At 32.7% G+C, this 21723-nt stretch overlaps 1 protein-coding gene across 4 annotated transcripts in view; it reads right to left on the reverse strand.

The window, feature by feature from the left end:
- Window positions 1-21723, reverse strand: part of DACH1 (dachshund family transcription factor 1) — a gene marked incomplete at both ends in the record, with an annotated part of 412420 nt that overhangs the window by 35242 nt on the left and 355455 nt on the right. For all 4 annotated transcript variants that reach the window (XM_079902827.1, XM_079902825.1, XM_079902826.1 and 1 more), the window contains 4 exons: window positions 2664-2732; window positions 3232-3375; window positions 6358-6505; window positions 15279-15430. In XM_079902827.1, the coding sequence (XP_079758953.1) occupies window positions 2664-2732; window positions 3232-3375; window positions 6358-6505; window positions 15279-15430 (513 nt within the window). The remainder of the gene's footprint in view (window positions 1-2663; window positions 2733-3231; window positions 3376-6357; window positions 6506-15278; window positions 15431-21723) is intronic.

Below are 21723 nucleotides of genomic sequence, written 5' to 3' on the forward strand. Positions count from 1 at the left end.
AGTATAAAGAAATGTGAGTTTCCCTTTTTTTTCCTAATTAAGTTGAGTTTATTTTGGAGTGCAGCATAATTTCAGTTATGATTGGATTGGGAGCAAGAAAGAATACAAAGACTATCATAATGCCTGGGCTTGGGGACACTGAGAAAAAAGTAAGTGAAGGGAACAAGGCTGTGTTTGTGTCATTCTTGAAGTGTGAAGCAACACATGCTCATAGCTCCCAGAATGCCTGACATAGGCCATTTCACAAATTAGCAATGAATTCTGGCTCTTTCTTCTTTGCCTTTCCCATTCTTGATCTTAGGCTCCGAATTTTACTAAATACAGTCTTTTTTTCTTCGATATTGTCTATTCATCATTAATTTTGTTATTTTTGTTAGCTTCCAAATTTATGAATTTAGTTTCCAGGTTTAAAAAAAGTTTCAAAGGGCCAAATGAGCTTATTTACTGGGGTTCAAGTAGCAAAAGATGATCTCTGTTTTTGTATATTAAAAGTCTTAGGTAGTTCAAGTGCTAGTGAAATAACTTTTAGCAATTAACACATAGAAATGCAGATTCATCTAAAGTGTTTTTTTTTTAGATTACATTTGAGAAAAAAATCATATTATGTAATTAAAATCATTAATATTAGTTAAATGTTTTACAGAAAACTCTTCAATGAACAGTATAAGAAAATCACTAAATCCAAGTGCAAGTATACAAAAGGTAGAATATTGCTGATCATTCATATTAGACTTGAAGAACCCATCTTTTTAATCGACAAGCTGAATGAATGAATGAAGTGAAAAAATGTTTTATATTACAATTAAACCAAAGCAATAAATAACCCCATAAATTTTATATTTGCTTAAAGTAACTATGTATAATTGTGTTCAAATGTTTCATTTCCTTAATCATTAAGTTGTTTGAGTGGGTTTTCTATGTTATACAACTGACAGCATTCCGGATGGCAAAAAGAAGGCAATTTATTATTAAAATTTTTCTTCAGAGTATTAAGTAAATCGTAATAGAAATTGAGAGTTGTCAGAACTTCAACCTAGATAGCAAGATCTTATCTATATTGAAATATATTAATATATTTGAATATATGGAGTTTTACAAATTCAAATAAAAATAATTATGGCCTTATTGATGGGCAAAATATTGCTGATTAGCAAACTCATGAACTATATATTATGTCAACTATGCAAAAATGTTTAATCATTGCCTAATCCTTTCTTAAACCTCCCATTTGTGTGAAGGAATATATTGTCTATAGTTTTTCTTAGTTTGAGTTCTGACCACCTTGAGAATTCTGTGGATATCGGATAATTTATATATCACATCTACCTAGAGACTTATGTGCTTCCTTAGACCACTTTGGACATTAGCTAAGTTAGTGCCTGAGTAGTGCTCAAACACACAAACCAGGGCTGATTATCTACATTGGCCGTATTGAGGTTATTGCCCCTGATAAAGAGGACTGGCTTTGTTATTAGCACATATTGTTTACATGTGTGTGCAATTCTTTGGAGATGCAACAGAAATCTTTTGATTTTAATAATATTAGATGCACCCACATATATAATTTTACCTAAGTCCGTAATGCTCTAAAACAATGAAGTCTTTTCTACATCTACAGGTGCATTAATCTTGTATATCCAAGAAGGTGTCTCATAATAACATATGGTTCAAGCCTTAGGATTTAAAAAATAATTATCATGATGTCAGTTAAAATCAACAAGCAAAAAACATTCTCCAGGAATGTTTCAAGTTTCCAATTTTTATTTATTGCATGTATGATACTTTACAACATTATATTTCCTTTACACTAAACCAAGAATGATACTTTTGAAACTGATTAAGTACCATGATTAACGTCAAACAATATCCCTAAAATGATTGAGCCTAAAATGCAAAATAAAAGCAATTGAGAGGATTTTAGCAGTTCAAGGCTTCCCTTTGAAGAATCACCTTCATTTAATGCTCTTTTTACTGTTTAGTATTCATGCTGTTAGATTGAGTTTATTGTCTAGAATAGATGTTAGACTATAAGTGCTACCTTCAGATTTTGTTCTTTCCTTAATAGTGTGGTCTCGGCAATATAAATATTTTGCTCTTCTGAGTGTTTAATAAAACTCCCTTTAGTATTCTATATATGATTTTGCTCAGCAGATTTGTGTTATTAAAATGTATATAGTGGCACACAGAACATTTGGAAAACCCACATAAGACCAAACAATCTTATTTATTGTTAGCTTTCAACTGGCCTATTTTGCATGTAATGTCACAAGAACAAAAAGAAGACAATTTCAAATTTTAAGAACTACCTAGTTGATTAACTCATGAATTTACTGATATAGAACTTATAAACCCTTCATGTATTAGATTGGGCTTCAAGCATTCAATAAAACACATTTACTGTGTTCAAGATTAAATCATACATTGTTTAAAATTAATTATTCTTTTTTAATTGCATTGTATAAACAGAAATGACCTGTTAATTTAAAGAAAGTCTATCAGCACAAAATGAATTCACTCATATAAACAAGCAAGATGAACTTGACCTTGTTTGAACTTGTTTTGATGTGGCCCAGATGGTAGGCTACATGCTTGAATAGCAGGCTAAAGCGGAGGAAAAACTCATAGAGTAAGATCTAGATTTATAGCCTTTTGCAAATTCCTACCTTGTATTGTCCTTTCGGCATCTGTTCTGCCGCCACTGCGGTCAGCTTCTATCTCTGGGGTCAGAGAGTCTAAAAGCACAGAAAGTTAAGAGTGACACACATTTCATTTGATTCCCATTGTCCTTTTTAAAAAAGCAACCTGTTACTTTGGTGCTGAATTAAAATTACATAAATCTTTGTCATCTTTTAAAGCTTGAACAAAGACTATAACCATGAGAACTATCAGAAGATTTGAATGGATAAATAATGCAAAATTGTTCATGAAATGAGATGGGGGGTTGGGAACTTCTCAGATTAATATTTTATTATGTTTCAGTACAGACAGATTTGGTTAAATAGAGAAGCAATGTCAAGTCTCAGATACTGAAGTAACAAAACTGTGGAAGCACCTATGAAATAAAACATTTCCCCCAACACATATGACTCTTCTTCCCACCCTGCTTTCAAGCAGAGCTTAATGAATCACAAGCCATAGAAATATACAAAACCACAAACACATGTCTAAAATTGCCTTTTGAGTATTCAAAATGAAAGTTAGTTAGCCATGCATAAAGATGCATCCTCTTACCATTTAAGACCCTGAGACTATCTGCTGAAGCTGCCTGTTTTAGTGTTTGTTCGGCTTGCTCACGCCGTTTTGTCTCAAATTCAAGTGCTTCCTGCAATTTTCTCTTTGCCTTCTTCTCCTTCTTTAGCCTCTTTTGAACTATGGCTAGAAAAGAGTATATGTACATTATTATATTTTAAATTTTTTGCAATGATCAAATTTCCACAAATGGTCTGTGTTTTATGTAATGTTCTTCTTCTTTTTTTTTTTTCCTTGCTGGACTGCATCTGTCTATGCAGAGGAAGTTTAAAAACAGCAACCCACTTTTACCTAAAATAAATCTAAGTAAAATATCTAAGGAGGCCAATTTTTATTTAGCTTTGAACTATTACAAGATTGACTCTAATTGTCATATGTGGAGGCAGATTTAATGGGAAACTAATTTTAATAGATATTTCTATTCACTAATAAAGGAAGACTGATTAAGTATATTTTGTGGCTTAGTCTGTGCCCTGGAATCAGACTAACACAAAGTAATCTGAATAGTGCAAAACTTTATGACTCCTATCTCTTTATGAAGCATCAATTTTGAGTAGTAAATGGAGCATTTCCCCTATAAATGCTTTACAAAGATGTTGCACCAGCAAAATTTTTAATAACTCTTTCTTGAAATTTTAGAAAATGCAACAAATATTACTGTATATGAGGAGCTAAATAATCTTAATTATTGTTAACACATATAAGCAGATATTTTTGGATGAAGCTATTGCAATTTTCTTAGAGATATTAATAATTTCTTCATAGAAAATATATATGCACTATAACATATTTCAAGAAAGTTTTACTTTTACTCTGCAGGAATCTGATGAGTATAAAACTTCACTGCTACTTATATAAAAAAGTAGCTTATGATACAAAAAGTTAACTATGATGAATTTTTCTCCTACTGGACAATTTATATATTTGTATATAACATGTAATCAATAAATAATGACAAATGTTCCTCACAAAATATACGTTAACTGTACTTTCATACATACAATAATTGATCATTGTTTTAACTTTTATACTATATATAAAGTAAGCAATCAGCATATGGAAATCATAAAAGTCCTTTCTCTGAAATAATTTGCTCTTGGATAGTTGATAAACATTGTGGATGTGAATGTGACAGAATCAGTATTAGAAAATCCTTCTGGTAGAGTTAGTCACAAGAAGTAATCATTCCAAGTTTATTATATGATTACTTACTACAGATTAAAGAACAACATTTTTTATTTAGCATAATATTTACTCAAAATATAAAATAAGGTAATAATGGCTCATGTAAGAGTTTTACTTTCAATTTCTAATTTACACAAATCCCATTTTTATAATCATTATTATTAAGATGGCAGACCATTAACTTGTCTGGTTTGTTGTTGCTGGTATTATATATTAACAGAAACTGTATTTTATCAAAATGTACATTGAGTACAGTCTTATAAGAAAAACAAAACTGGTTTCAAATAAATGATAATTTCCTTTATTTAATAGTGTGAAAATCATAGGCTTATCTTAATAAAATTACTTGCCTACTCTTTCCCTTTCCAAAGATGATTGTTTATAAGTCCCTTTAAAAAGAAACAGTAATTTCTGAATTATTTATTTGGATTGTGTACTCCCATGGCACTGAAAGCTCAATATCCAGCGCCTTGCCATAGACGGCTCACTGCTTCCTCCTGTGTGACTGAAGCAAATGGGATTGCCATGTTCTCTCTTCAAGGTAATATGCTGCTTCAATAGACACACTCATAATAGATAATTACTGATAGTTATTACTCTTAATTTGTGTTCATAATTAATTAAATGGGAGGTGCATGATGTGATCTGTGAAACATTTTGCCCTATACCTCTAGTGGTTAAAGGAATAAAACAGAATGTAAATCTTCCAACAGTTGTGAACCAACAAAATTCTGAAAGTCTCTCAAGTAACCAAAAGGTTACTTTAGGAATTCAAGAGTCTGCTTTTAAGTCTTCTAAAAAAAAACACTTCTCCAAGTGAGAACAAAATCAAGACATGGCTATCTCATCGAAGATCGTTCCACAGAATGAACCATGTTCACTTAGAACATACCCTGCTATCAATGTTTATCTTGTTCTGATTACTCTAGTATCTAAATCTATGCGAAATCACATTATTTAGAACAGTGCTATACACCTGGGGTGACAGTTTCCCAAATCAGCCTCATCCCAGGACCCACTAGCGTTGCTTCATAGTAACTAATGAAAAACCTTTAAGTCCTGCCAGTTTTGAAAGCAAAACAGAAAGAATGATTTTTAAATGACCATGTCAAACATATCAAAGGAGAAAGTGTGGAGTATTTATAATGAGTACTTATTAAATGAGAGAAAAGGAGCTCCCCCTTCTAGAATACTGAGGAGAACCTTAGAGCTGAGACAAACGGGAAGTGGTTGTAAAGAAAACACTCTTCGATTTCATACATAAAATAAACACATAAATATGAATGACCTTCAAAATTATCTATACATGCACTGTAAAGTGTGTAAAAAGCAGATCATAGATTGATAATATCATTATTTTTACCCAATAAAAATTCATATCAGTTTCTACTCTGATGTGTATTTGACCTTGTTGGATAAAAATGAGTCATTCAGAAAGAAAATTATACAAACACTCAACTTTGGTCATTTGTTCAGATATTCATCAGTCTCCCATTTCAGTTGATAAATATCTTACTAAATCTGCTTCGCCTGAATAATCAGTATTTTCTAGTTTAGCTTTATGACTTTAAGTTTTTCAAAGGGCAATTGTGAACGAATATAAAATTTTTCTTCATGGCTGTCATCTTATCAGAGCACCTTCTTATCTTAAAATTATGAATTTGTTAAATGCTGTAAGCAATAAAAATTATGTGATTAATGATATAATTGATATATTTCAACCCCCTGAGGTATGAACAGAAGAGAAACAATGTACTTTGGAGATTAAGAAGCACAGTAAGCCCAGGATTCAAATCCTGCTCTAAAATTTAGCTAAAAGTAAAAACAAAAAAGTTACGGTCTCACAGTAAATCACGAAACATAGTATTGTTATGTTGAATATTTGACATAAAGTATTAGACTTAGTTGGAAGTTTGAAAATACCTCTATTCTTTTGTTCCATCGCCAACTGCTTCTCCAGTGTTTCCCTTAATTCTCTTTCCCTTAAAAAATCCATCTTCAGTTCTGTTTTTTCAAGTTGAACCTGTTTTTCTTGAGCTCTGGCATTATCTATGGCAACTTTCAAGAGCCCCTGTACAAAGAAGGTATTCAGAATTGTAATATTTTGGTATGAAGCACATTTCATTCATTACTTTAAAGTATTTTAAAAGAGAACAACCCACTTATCAAATTCTTTGGCTCCTGTTGTGCAGTCACTCTGTACTCACTAGGACAAATAATATAACTAAAGCAAAAAAAAATCTAAATTTAATTAAACTATTTTAGAAAGACAAATATTTTTGGCATGGAGGTTCAACTGCTTCTAATTAGAATATCTAGATTTAAAACTATATGAGGGTAGCACATAAGCGTGTCTAAGAAATAAATACCGTGGAGAAAATTAGACTGGAGCTGTTCCACGTGTAATTATCTGACGTAGTTTATATAAGCCCACGTGATGCTGGCAGTACCCACCTATCTCTCAGGGCTCATTCTCTACTACTCCCTACTGAGATTATATGCGACACCAGTGGCCTTTCGTTTCTCAAGGCACTGATTTGTTTCTGCACCAGGGACTTGGATCTTTCTGATACCCTCCTGAATGCTTTTTCTCCCGAGTTTGCATGGCTCATCCTTCATTCATCGCACGTTTGTTCCGTCACCACTCAAGAAAGGCCTTCTCTTCCCATCCTATCTGGAACAGCCCTCCAAACTCACCTGCTTATTCCCTCCTTAAAATTCTTCATAGCATTATTATGTAATTTTGTCATATATTTATTCATTTAGTGCGTTATGTTGCATCTTCTCCACTGAAAGTTAAGCTCTCTGAGGCAGGGACATTTTCTCTCATTGGGTACTACGTCCCTAAAACCTAGAGAGTGCCTACCATAGAGTAGCTTTTTAAATTTTGATGAATAGAAATTATAATACTGGTATATTTTTCTCGAGCTACATAATATGTGTAAGGGATCCAAAACTTAGTGGCTTAATAGTGCATTATTTTTAAAAAGGCAATCAAAATGGCTATAAACAGAGGATAATTTTTAGGGGGCTATTTGACAGTATATATAATAATTCAAGAGCATACGGTGAAGGCAAACTATATTTATTTATATGACATAAAGTCATATATATGTAATTTGACTGTATTCTATTTTTAAAAATTAGTATTCTCAGGTTTTTGAAAATGAGATTATGAGAATATGTAAAACATATACAAAGCCTTCTGCATGTGTTCTCTTCTAAGATGCTTTAGAAAATTATTAGTAAACTTATTAGTAAAAATTGGAGCTAAAATTTCCATCCTTATCAACTCAGCAATACAAAATGCTGTTTTGAAGAAGATGTTTTGCTTTGGTTTGTGAACATCAGCAGCTGAATTTTTCAATTGAAATTAGAAATGAAATGGAAGTTAATGCCAATTGTAGATATATTCTAGAATGTGACCCCTTTGCAGGAGATACCACAAGCAGTTTGATTCAGGAATTTCAACTCCAGCTTGACTTGTTAGTGCAATAGGAATGTACCTTCAGCTCAGCCCACTGATGTAGCATTGTCACAAGCCATTTTAAGTCTCTTTTCAAGCACGTATAAATTATTTCATATTTGTTGTTACTGACCCTGAGTTTTATGGATTAATTCTTGTGATATGAAACAAACCAGAGAATTTCTATGTGGCAGTTCATCCCTCCCTACTATTTTGTTTTTAGCAATAAAACATAGCTGCTAAGAAAACTGCCATCTTAATTCAGTAACATTCCTGTGTATGTTTCTTCTTCATCAGAAACAAACAATTAGTAACAAATAAAAGAGATCATTACATCAAGTGCCCTTTTAGATCACCCCAATTAAAACTTTAGTTTTGCTGTATTTTAATTCTAAGATACCAAATTCTAATTTTCTGCTCTGATTGCTCTTGTTGACTTATCTTTGAAAGATGTACTCTCTGTGCAATGTCTAGATATTATTTAGCAAGATGCCAATGTTGGCACCACTTAATGTGTTGATTGGTTGTATTATCAGTAGCTGTTTAAAATAAATTACTATTAAACTATTATTGTCCTTGGCTGACAAAACACAATATTTTGGCATTTTTAAAATATGAAACAATCATTATGAATAAACATGTTGAATAATGTTAAGCTGCAACTCTAATTTGTGTAATTTTATATTAATATTTGTTGTAAAGTATGAAGTTGCTAAGAACATTTATATTTACTGTTTCCTTTTGTTACTGTTGCTGCTAATGTCACTAATGGTAATATATTACCTATTCCTGCTGATTATGTCTGAAAAATATTAGCTTATAGGATCCAATACCATCTAGGGAATACTTATAAGCTGTATAAAATTAAGTTTCATTTTTAGACTTTAAATCAGTGCACATCAGAAGTCCAGTGTGAACAAAAATCTTCACTAGAATCAAACAGATGCATATGCAAAAAATATGGTATTGCCTGTGACCGCTCTGCTGCAAAAAATACAGAAAACCGATTAAATTTCAGTGCAGCAGGGAGCTGGGAAAAGCAATAGCAAGTAGTGTTCACAACATCTACAAATCACTGGGACACCATTTTAACCATCACCGATAATAGTACTTTCAGATTTGTGTGACTTCTGTAAGTTTTCCAGGTAGATCATATGCAAAAGGTCACACTAAATGCTGGGTCTCATGTGGTCGTGCAGTATCAAGAAAATTCTACGATGACAGTAAAATACACGGGGCTTAAAACATGAATTTGCTTCCAAGGGGAGGTCAGTTCTCATGATGTTGAAGTTGGACCATGACAGTTGTGAAGAAATGCATTTTAAGCTTACTCTATGACACAGCAGTTGTTTGACCTCAAATTTCTTTTCTATAGGTCAGGCATAATGGTTGTCATAATACACAAACATTTTTGTTTTCTGAAATGATCTACCATGTAAATTAAATTATTTCCATAATTTTCAGAGAATGAGTCTATTATATATATAATATACATATATATATATTTAAGGACACTGATTAATCTAGCAATATCTCAACTATTTCTATAGCGTAGGAAGTACAAATATCTGTTTGTATAAGGGAACTACAAGATATACTGATATAAAAGAAACATTTCTTAATTTGCTAGTTAGATCCTAGAGGAAGAAAAGCTTACTTAATCCATATTTGTATTTTGTACACATTTATTTCAGAATCAGATGACACGTAAGGTTCCATGAATGTCACTGAAACTCACGTGTCAAAATTTGTGCTCAATAATTTGCTGCTTCTAATGAAAGTAAATAACTTAGTTGGAGGAGATTTTTAGCCATCACCTATTCTAACTAAAACCTTTTAAATATTAGAAAACCAAGGTCCAGAAGGAACAGGTGACTTATCCAAGATCCCAAACTAGTAAGTTGACTAAGAAATCCCTAGCTTATTTAACTTTTTTTTTTTCTTTTGTTTCTTTCCAGGATGAGAAGGAATAGAGTGCCTTGAAACCAGGAACTTTTATAGACAGAAAAAAATATATAATAGCACAGTGTCAACTAACACATTTTCACAGCTCTTGTGACAAAAGTTATAGCTATACTTGGTTTAATGTTATGGTTACTGTTCTCCGAAGTCGATTAACAATGACCTCTCCATCAAAAGCACTTCTAGGTATCCTACACTGGATATTGGTGTCTAGAGATCCTACAACGGGTAGAATTTCCTAAGTGATAAGAGCAACAGAGGTGAAATGGGTCGTCTGTTATTCACGATAAGCCCCTTGCAACTACACCTGAGTTTCTGTTACTAAGTAGACTTTTGGAAAGCCCCTAAAGGATGGGTGAGGTTCAGAGAGCTTCTGGATTGGTCAGCATGCGGAGGTACTGGCTGGGTGGCATGTGCAGAGGGCACAGAAGCTCTATGCCTCATCCCACATACCTTGCCCTATGCATCTCTTCTATCTGGCTGCTCCTGAGTTATATTGGACAAGTCATCTGCTCCTTCTTGACCTTGGTTTTCTCATCTTCCATAATAAACTGGGTATTTAGTAAGTAAAACATCTTCCTAAGTTCTGTGAGCTGCTCTAACAAATTAATTGAACTCATGGCGGTGGGGGGTGGGAACCTCCAATCTGTAGCTGTTTGGTCACAAGCACAGGTTATAATCTGGACTTAAAATTGACAATGGAAATGGGGGCAAGGAGTGCAGTCTTGTGGGACTGAACTCTTAACCTGTGAGATCTGATGCTATCTCTAGGTAGATAGTGCCAGAATTGAGTTAAATTGTAGGGCACCCAGCTGGGGTTGCAGAATTGCTTGGTATGGGAAAAACTACCAGACATTTCTTGATCAGAAGCATCAGAAGTTAACTAGTGTTGGAGTAGAGTAGAGGAGACTTATACAGGAGTATTTTTCCTGTATAAGGACTCATTAAGATTACTCAGTAAATATTAGTTTTTACTATTTATGTTATTATCATTGTTGTTGTATACAATATAAATTAGTAAATACAATATAGAGTCCAGATTTTTAAGAGGTTAATGCTACTGTCTTCATTATAGTAAACTGGGTTAAAAATACTGGCTATATTTTACTGGTTTTTTTTATATGATCTCTTTTCACAAGTTGGTAATGGGAAAAACGGGGAGAAGATTAATATATTATTATGATTAAAGATAAAAAGATATAATGTAAGACCAATATATCTGATTCTAGTCTACCCATATTTTGAAGCCAGTGTCCTATTTTGTTTACCTTTTCGAAAAGTTTCCTTCTAATTCTCTTATCTGACTCTGTTATAATTAAAAATATGTATTGATGATGCCAATGAAAAATGATTAATTTCTTTGAAATGTATAAATTATAACATTACTGGCATGACATTGAAATGTAAAGACTGGAATATGTATAATCAGAATATTTGGTCAATTTTTTTTTTTTTTTTTTTTTTTTTTTTTTGCGGTACACAGGCCTCTCACTGTTGTGGCCTCTCCCGTTGCGGAACAACAGGCTCCGGACGCGCAGGCTCAGCGGCCATGGCTCACGGGCCCAGCCGCTCCGCGGCATGTGGGATCTTCCCGGACCGGGGCACGAACCCGTGTCCCCTACATCGGCAGGTGGACTCTCAACCACTGCGCCACCAGGGAAGCCCTGGTCAAATTATTTTTCATTGTCTTCCCTTAAATATAGAAGTAACGAATACTTCTTAAATACAACATTTAGATTATGTTTATTTATTAGACCATAATGAACCAATCTGGGACTGCCATGCATTGTGGTTTTAACATCCCTTTTAGGTCTTCCCTGTTTGTTTAATACCACCACATAGACAAACCACACTGACCCAAACTCCTATCCTCTCTCCCCTTATGGCATATATCTTTAGTGCTAACTTCACCCCTAACTAAACTTCATATTCTCTACCTTATTTTACCTTTCTACTTATTTACCTATTCTTATTTTAATATTTGTAAGTTATTTAAAATAATTCTTGTAAATAGGATAAACAATGTAAATCATTTGTTCCTGGTCCTATGTACAAATAGATCCCAGTTATTCTTTACAGCGTGAAAGCTCAGATTGAGTAAGTAGGTAAAATTCTCCTTTCAGTTTGTTCAAATGGTAGTCAATGATCGAAGGTGTCACATCCAGTAAATTGACACTAAAATTCTACTTTCCTCACCTATAATCTCACAGGGAGTTCTCCACAGATGTGTTTGATTAAGGAAGCCATAATGAAAGACTACCCACATTGAAAAAAATAAAATAAAATTCCATATAAAATACATTTTTAAAAATCCTAAAAAGCAAAATCTAGAATGAATCCATATCTCTCACTAAAGTGAAATTGCTGTCTTTTACTGAAGATATCTTTATCCTTCATTACTTTTAATTTCTGAAACACTCAAATTTTAAGAAAGAACAGTATAGTTCTAGAAGGTTGCAAAAATCTAGTGCCTAAAGGTATATAATATATATATATATTTTCTATACTACATATATTTTTCTATACTATTGATATATATAAAATATGTATTTTCTATACTATATATAGTACATATATATTTTAAAATACTGGTCTACAGTATTTTTCCACAGGCCCTCTTTTAAAGCACTACGAAATAACATTTATGAAAATTCAATTCTGATAACACATTATGGAAAGGACATCTGTAGTAATCATTACAAATTTTTAAATTGAAAATTATCAAATTATAGAATATCATGAAATTTACTTATTGAATATTAGAACAATAACTCCTTAAATTATTCTTAAGAGATGTTTGGTCATTAACTTTAAGGAAAAATAGAGTCTATGTGCACTAAATTTAAATATAACCCAATGTCTTGGGTTTAATTACAATAACAAATATACATAAAAAACCTTTAGTTTCAAACATGAAATTGTATGATGTAAAAAATATAAACATTTTTAACTCAATTCTTTTTCATTGTCATTGTGATAAAATACCTTCAAAGGAAATATGGAGCTTTAAACTTACCACGCCAAAAGAGTGTTACCATTTGAAACAGAAAGCAGAGAACCCCATTATATATAATTGAAATTGCAGAGGAAATTGAGGTAGACAGAATGTAATTACCCAAATTAGAATTTGGACAGCAAACACATTTATACTGTATGCCGCATAAGCCAGGGTCATGACTGTTTAAACATTCTATACCATTCCTAGGATATTACTATAACTCAATATATGTGTCAATAATAAAAGAGCTAGCATCTATGACCTTTTGCAAAATAATGTGAAGCCATTACTGAACATAAATCCAGTATGTGTGTCTAATGAGTGTGTATATATATATATATATATATATATATATATACATGTATATATGTATGTATGTATGTATTGTGTGTTTGTATTACTGTGCATGGAACTCAATAAGATTTTTCATCTTTATTTTACCTTATGTACACATATGTACATACACATATACATGTATATAGGTATTAAATCCATACATATAAATATATAATATCTACATATATATACATACTTATATATATGCAAGACTGAAGTGAACAAGCATAATTTATTTTAAATGAAGTATTCTTATTGTAAGTGTTCTAACTTTATCAGACACAGTTTCCTATGATTTGGGACTAGAAATAAATAACTTAGTTTGCCTTGATGATCATCCTATCATCAACTCTTCCTAAAATATACCTCTCAAGGCTGGTTGGAAGGTTAGAGAGTATATTAAATCTAGAGATATATTCAATGAAATAAATTATTTGTCTAAAATTTGTACGTTTTAAAACTGAAGTTTCCTTTTTTTTTTCTTTAAAGAAATAATTCCAATTTGAGGTGATGCAGATATTTCCAGTCTGGGTATTACTGGCCAGGGGTGGGTGGAAAAACACTCTCAAACTGACAGAATTTGACTTAGTGATGTGGTTTTCACACACAATGCAAGGGTCCCTGTGTAAACCCACTCTTCAGATGAGCAAGCTCGTCTATACTAGTGAATGTTTACACAGAAATGTTTTCTCTGCTGAAATTGAAATTAAATTACCACTTTCCTGGTTAAAGAGGTTTTAGTTAGTGAAGATACAGACACCTAAATGGAGAAATTTAAGTTAAATGCTTAGCTTCATATGGGGTTATATACATAAGAAAATAAATTGTTCCCTTACTTCTCAGAGTGTCCATTTTAAAACTTTGAGGGATATTTTCTGAAAGCATTTAATTTGACAAAGGAGAAATTCATTAAAAACTCTACCTTGGAAAACAATAATATGGGCCAAATTTTGAAAAAAATAAGTTTTATGTTTATTCTAAAATATAATCAATTATTTAGCCTTGATTACATTTAGGCTAGACTGATGATTTATTTCAATTACTGAGATATAAAACCTTAAAGTTGAATACAGTTCTGGAGACTCTAATTACGTTAGTATTAAAAATGCCATATTAATAGATGAGAAGATATGTTACATTAAAGGCCTTCTGTTATGTCCTTGGAGGGGTAAATAAAATTAATTACATTTCTACTGGGAGAAAGTTTAATATGGTAGGAAATGTGTACAGAAAAATATCACTAAGGATCGAGTGCTTGAGCAAAGATTAAAAAAAAAAAAAAATTACCAGCACAGTATCTGTAAGCGTATGCTTACTACTAGCTATTCCAAGTGTGTTGAAGTAGATGGCAAAAATCTCCATCTGGGGTCCACATGACCACTTCATGTGTGGGCAAGAAAATTATGCTTTCTTTTATCCCAAACACTCTTATTATTTTGGCTCCATGCTCTATGTTATTGCTAACTGTAAGTATTTTTGATTCATAATGTACTGTACGTAAAATATACATCCTGAAGACTACATAGGAAATCCGTGGAAAGTTTTGTATGGCTTTTTGAAGTCTATTCTTTGAAGAAACCCTATTAACTGAAATAAACTTATTTATGAAAGAAGGGATTTTTTGGATTCTTTTACTTTAGACATATTTGAATGACTAAACATATCATTTCCTCACCGAAAGGCCAACAGTTTAAAAATAGCTAAATATTTATTAGCACTGGTATACTGTCATTTAGTACATCAGACAAACTTAAACAGTTAGATTCCTCCCATTAATTGGCAATAAGGAAGGCATTTAGGCAGAATAATTTTTAAAAGGCCTAGGTCATTTGCATCTAAGTTTTCATTAAGGTGTGTACACCTTAATGTGTGTATATTAATGTGTGTAATATACACATATTTGAGTATTTCTAACCAATTTGATTTGTGTAGTAAGTTTAAAATCTTAAATTGCTAGAAAAATTTCAATACCACGGTTCAGTCAGTCTCAAGAATGGATTAAGCTGGAATAGTATGAATTTGGGAAAAATAGACAACTGAGCCTTCCACGTTCCTTTCTCCCAGACTGTGAAAAAGTCCTACCTGTATGTTAGTCAGAAGGGTCTCTATGGAAGACAATCCATCAGGAAACAGAAAAGGAGATGGGAATCCTGGAGGTAGTGGTTGTCCGTGCCCAGTTAGAGAAAGTTTGTCAAGGCTGTCTCTTGCAGTTGGTGTGGAAAGCGGGGTCTCATCTGTATGTGATTGAAACAAAAATATAGAACAAGTTACGCTTGTCTGTTTTTATTAGACCTCAGTAATGGCTTCCCTAGTGGTTTCCAGAACATTTATTGCAAATTGGTTCCTGCTATCAGGAGAAAATGCTTTCTGCTGAATTTTCTTTAATGAAAAAGCTGTGGAGATACAACAAGATAACATTAATGAGTAACTTTATAAGCCTCTTAAATGCAGTCTCTAATGAGACTGAGTTTACAGTGCCATAGAATCTTTTTAAAACAAATATTATCTCATATATAGTTGTGATAATATATTCAGGCTGACTTTATGGGCACCTTCCCAATTATCTCATTTTAGTTTGTTCTGTTCGGATTGACAATAGGGTATTTCTAGAGCTTCATATAGGAGAAATGCTATGTATATTAGTGTCTCTTTCTCAATTAACCCTTCCTATATATCAATGATTTGTTCAAATATATTCTTAAGGAATCTACAAGTGACTATACAATTAAAACCTTTAATTCCACGACTAAAATAAAAACTAGAATCAAATATATTCTTTCTCAATTATAATTGAATAATTCAATATCATGAAAACTAAAGATCTAATTCTTTTGGCCCTGAATACCTCTCACCTCATATTGAAAAACTAGTTTTTTAAACATGAAAAAGGGGTCTAAAGAAAGGGTAATAATATACAACTCTCAAAACATTTCAAAAATCAAATATAAAACCTAAGATAAATTAACCTTTACTTTGTTTATTGAACATTCTCCAACATTGTAAGCAACTTAGAATAATGCCCAGATACAAATTCTTTTTACTCTCACGGTGAAATCTTCTTATTCAGTTCTTTATTATTTAAACATTTTAAAATACATACTTATTATGGTTTATTTTAGTCTATTATATCACAGAGAAAATTTTATTCAGGGTGGGATTCTCAATTTTGTAAATATTTTCATAATTCACCCCAGGAAAATTAGAGCAATATATTTGCACAGTCCTGATAATATCTCTTAATTTTGCAAGTGGCTAAAAACTTCAGCACACTTACCTTTATGCTTATAATTTGATTCCACTGTTCTCCTGAATCATTTCTTTATTTTTCATTACAACACCTAACCACACAACACCTTTTCCAATTCCCTCTCTCTGGGGCAGAAATATTCTGGAAGTTGCCGCACTTCTCTGTCTCTGACTAATGTCAGGACAAGTTAAATTCATCTCCCTCACCTTTCCACATTTCTAGTTAATGAACCAAAAGGGAAGAAAGGTTGGGGAGGGGAGTGATGGACACAAGGCCTTCTGTTAACTACCCTGCTCTCATACACACTCACTCATTCCTTAGCAGTTTCTCTTTCCACTCCCTCCTCTGTTAACTTACTGACAGATGATCTGAGGCAGCAGGTACTAGAAGAAGAAACAGAGTTAGCAGCCTGCGTAGGACTCATTGTGTTCTTTATTTTTTTAATCACTCTTGTCACCAGGGTTAAAGAAAGCCTGCAGTGCAGGGGTAGGGCTACTACGTGGCTAATATGATCAAGGTGATCTTGGACACCATTTACCTAGCTGTCATAAATTACTCCTCCAGACCAAGGCTGCTAGCATTTTCTCATGATAGCTCTGCAAAGGCACTTGTTAAACATCTATGTGCATGTGAAATTGTTTAAGAATAAAGAGCTATATTTTTTGATCAGCATCACCTTAGCTGTCACATACTAAAGAAAGTGTGGCTTAATAGATCATGGGGATAATAATTGCTTGTCTCTTGAAGAAAGGCATAGAACCAGATGACCACCTGAGTTTGCTTTCAGCATTAGAGTCTATGACTCCACAATTCTTAAAGGTTGTCCAAGCAAAAAGCATCAAATGTATGTATACACACACACACACATTTGATTATAAGTTCCATAATTCCCATGACTACTTGACTTAACCAATACATTTATGCTTGACTACGTTTGGCTATTGTGTGAGTTAATTCATTAATCACTCATGATATATACATTTATATATGTATTTACTTAATACTACCAATATCTACTTAAACAATGTACTAGAAACTGGAGAAGTGATGTTAAAAAATACAATTTGCAAGTCTTAAGAGCTCATCTAGACCCTAGTGACAGATTCCAATTGTAAAGTAGCTAATTCTTATAGTTAGTAAAACATTTTGTCTTCCATCATTATTCTGTTAGCTACTCCAATTTTTTCCCAATGTAGGATTAAAATTGTTCCTTGTTTATGTGTAGGAATATGTGGGGTGTGTGTGTGAATGTCATTTTTTTTTTTTCTGCAGTTGCTTCAGTGGAATGCTCATCTTTGTCCTTACGGCTTCAGGTAAGTGTGAACAGACTATCATGTAGTATGGTATTATGTGATTAGATTCATTTATTTATCATTTTATATGGTTGAGATACTGCACTAAGCCACTTTCACTCAATCAAATTTAGGGCACAATGACAGCTATAAAGAAATGAAAAAAGAGTGATTCTTAAGATCAATAAACATATTTGAAAAGAAGACAAATAAATTAATCAAAGATCGAACAAAACAAAAATATTCCTTTGGGCTTCAAGACCCTACTGTCTGAGAAAAAGTTGTCATCTTGTGGCAATTAACATCATAGAAAGTCTCAGTCTTCCTACAAAGATAGTAAAATTGGGAACACAGTTATTCCTTTTGAAATAAAAGTGACCTTTGATATCCTAAATGTCTTAAGAAGATTAAAGCAAAAGTTTGAGAAGCCAGACAACATGGAAGAGTGTTTTGACATCACATAATCTCCACTGACTTCAAACAATGAATGATGATGAAGCACAAATTCACAAAACACCTATTGCAGCTTGATATATCTGTACATTTTTTAAAGTTTTATCTTTAAAAGAAAGTTAGTTTGTCAGATGCTATTCTCTTTGAATTATTATGGCATTTGACAATGTAATCTCTGTTTTTTGTTCTTTGATACTATGCTTTTAAATAATTGTAAACTTATGGAGAAGTTGCAAGAATTGAACAAAGAATCCCTATATACTTCTGTAGTGTATTGAATGGTAGCCCCCCGGTCCCCACTATAAGTCCATGCCCAATCCCTGGATCCCAGTAATTCTAGCTTATTTGGAAAGAGGGTTTTTGCAGGTGTGATTAAGTTAAGGATCTTGAGATGAGATCATCCTGATGTAGGATAAGCCCGAAATCCAATGACAAGTGCCCTTATAAGAGAAAGGCAGAGGGAAATTTGAGACACAGAAGAGGGCCACAGAGAAGAGGAGGAGGCAAAGTGGAGATGGAGACAAAGATTGGAATTTGGGGGCTATAGTCAAGGAATGTTGACAACCACCAGAAGCTAGAAGAGGTAAAGAACAGTTTCTCCTTTTTCGTCTCTTGGAGGGAGCTCATCATGCTGATACCTTGATTTTAGACCCCTGGTCTCCAGAACTATGAGAAAATAAATTTCTATTGTTTTATTGTGGTAATTTAAAATGAATTTCTATTGTTTTATTGTGGTAATTTATTAAACCAGCCCTTGGAAACAAATTTAACTCCTTCCTCAAATTAAACAATTGTTTACATTTTGCCATATTTGGTCTTTAATTATTTCTCTGTCTCTGTCCGTCTCTTGCTCTGTGCATGTGTATGTATGTCTGAACCATCTTCCCTCTTTAATCTTTAAGACTTCACTGCATATTTCATAAGTACAAGGGCATACTTTTTCATAATCACAGTATAAAATCAGAAAGAATAATGTATATAGAATACTATTGTTCAACCAAGAGTCCATATTCCAATTCCATTACCTGAGACGTTTTACTATAAAGACTTAATTAATAAATAAGTATTTTAATTTACTTGACAAGTACTGGGGAAGTATTTTCTCTGAGCAGGTGGCAGGTATATAGTAGCCTACAGGATGACCTCTGATGATTCCTCCCTGCTGTTATTCACATCCCATATAGAACCTTTCCCTTAGTCTGAGTTAGACCTAACAAACAGAATAAAGCAAATGTGATGGGATGTCACCTCCAAGATTCAGCTGAAGAAAGTCTGTTTCCATCTCTCTCTCTCTCCCTTTCCTTATATTTCCTGCCATGGAGGAACCAGCTGTAATGTCATGAGACAGCCCTGCTCAGGGACAAAGGACAAGAGACAGGGCTGCCAAAAACCACATGAGTTGGCTTGAAAGATTCTCCGTGCCCAGTCAATCCTTTAGATGAGACTGCAAGCCACGCTGATGGCATAACTGCAAACTCTTGAGACCTTAAACCAGAGGTATCCAGCTAAGTTGTACCCAGATTTTTGATTCACAGAAATCATGAGATTTTAAATGTATGATGGTTTAAGCCACTAAGTTTTAGTGCCATTTGTTCCACAGCTATAGATAACTAAAACTGTGCACACTACTTTCTGAATACATTGGGATGTATAATGAAAATAATTCAGTGTTCAGTTAGTAACAGCCACTTTGGACATGGGACAACTTCTTCAGGCTTCAATTTCCTCAATTTTAAAAAACTAGCAGGTTGAATGAGACAAACTCTAGTATCACTCAAATCTAAAATTACACATTCTCTGTTACTCCTTATAAGAAATCAGAAAAATTAGTTAAGTGGAAATTTCACTTATATTGATTGGAGGGTGATAGTGCATCAATTTGGCATCTGAATTTCAATATCTTAATTACAAATTCCAAAGAGTTATGGATATCTCGTTAACATCTGAAAAAGAATGAGTCACACAAACACGAAATTTCAGAGAAAGCTATTGATTATACTTAGGTTTACAAACTCTATTTTATAAGGAGTCAAATTATCTTGCTTCATTTTATCAAATTAGACAATTTGATAAATTCTAATAAAATTTGAAAAATTTATAAGACAGTCATTCACAACACTGAGGACTGATGCAATGATGGGTACATCTTCCTAGGAATAAAGTAAGCACTTTTGAAAGCTGCATTAACTAGGGCATAATCTTTTTAAATACTCCACAACCGTAGGGGTCAGTAGTTATGCCAATTCTCTAAAGAGTTCTTGTTGTTTTTAAAGTCCTAAGAAAGAGTGGTTATTAACTTTAAAGTATTCTTGTATTTTAATTTAGTTCTAGGGAACTACAGTGATTTTCTAAAGGAAAACAGAACAGCACATTATAAACTAACAAATGATTTCATCTTTTGACCAGAAAAAGCTACTGATTAACATCTTAATAATTATAACAAATATAATTATGACAATTATAACAAGACATAATCAATTAACATCAATTAGAACATAAAGGACAATATAAAGAGAAAGTAAAAAAGAGAAGAAAATATTTTAAAACTCCAAAATCAATAAAGTATGAAAAAATGATATTTCATTCTTCTCATCATTTCATCTCATGATTCTACTCATATTTTAAGTCACTTATCAATAAATGACTATCACTAAGATTGATGCCGCTGTAAGACAGGCTTTTTTCCATCCCATCTTATCACACATAACAATTTAGCAGGATATCCTAAGGAACAATGTTGTTTGAAAAAGTAATGAGCCTCTACTTTTAAAATGTTTTCTTTCCTGTTAATATGTTATTTTCATAACTAATCCCTTTGGGTTTGAATTATATATTCGTTTTCAAGTGTGTGTGTGTGTGTGTGTGTGTGTGTGTGTGTGTGTGTGTGTGTGTATCTTTGTCTCTGATATCTTTTATTATATCATAAGGTCCAAGTAGAAAAATACTCCCTTTTAGAAAACCATACATTCCAAGGGAATTCACATTTATTCATAGTAATGTGAAGTAGATACCAGCAGTATTAAAATGGAAAAATTTCCATATTTAATGTTTACAAGTGATCTGAAAGTTTGCATGAAACTGTTATATTTCTGTACTGGTAAAGTAAAAAAAAATGTTGACAAAAATTCTGGAGAATATGGTACTGTCTATAGAGAAGTGAATAGTTATTTATAGAAATAAAAATTTTTCTTGGTCATTTTGATAAATTCCCATCACAATTGTATATAAAGTTAAGTTTACTGGTGTTTTTGGAAACTCATCAGCCACATTGTCCAACTGGAGTAGAGGCATGAATAATTTAAAAAATTAAGTATTGGTGTTTAAAAAGTTTGAAACTTACATTCAAATGTAAAACACAGTCATTTAAATTGAGCTCAGTCACACCTCAACCATGGTTCATTCTTACTCGAGACACTCTGGATTTAATTTGACAATAGGAACTAATAATTCTGATGCCACAATGTAATCTTAAATCAAAAACTGGTCACAAACTTTCATGTATCTATTCCAATTCTTATAAAATATCCAGGAATAT

This window comes from Stenella coeruleoalba (genome assembly GCF_951394435.1).
Source record: "Stenella coeruleoalba genome assembly, chromosome: 18".
Classification (NCBI taxonomy): Eukaryota; Metazoa; Chordata; class Mammalia; order Artiodactyla; family Delphinidae; genus Stenella; species Stenella coeruleoalba.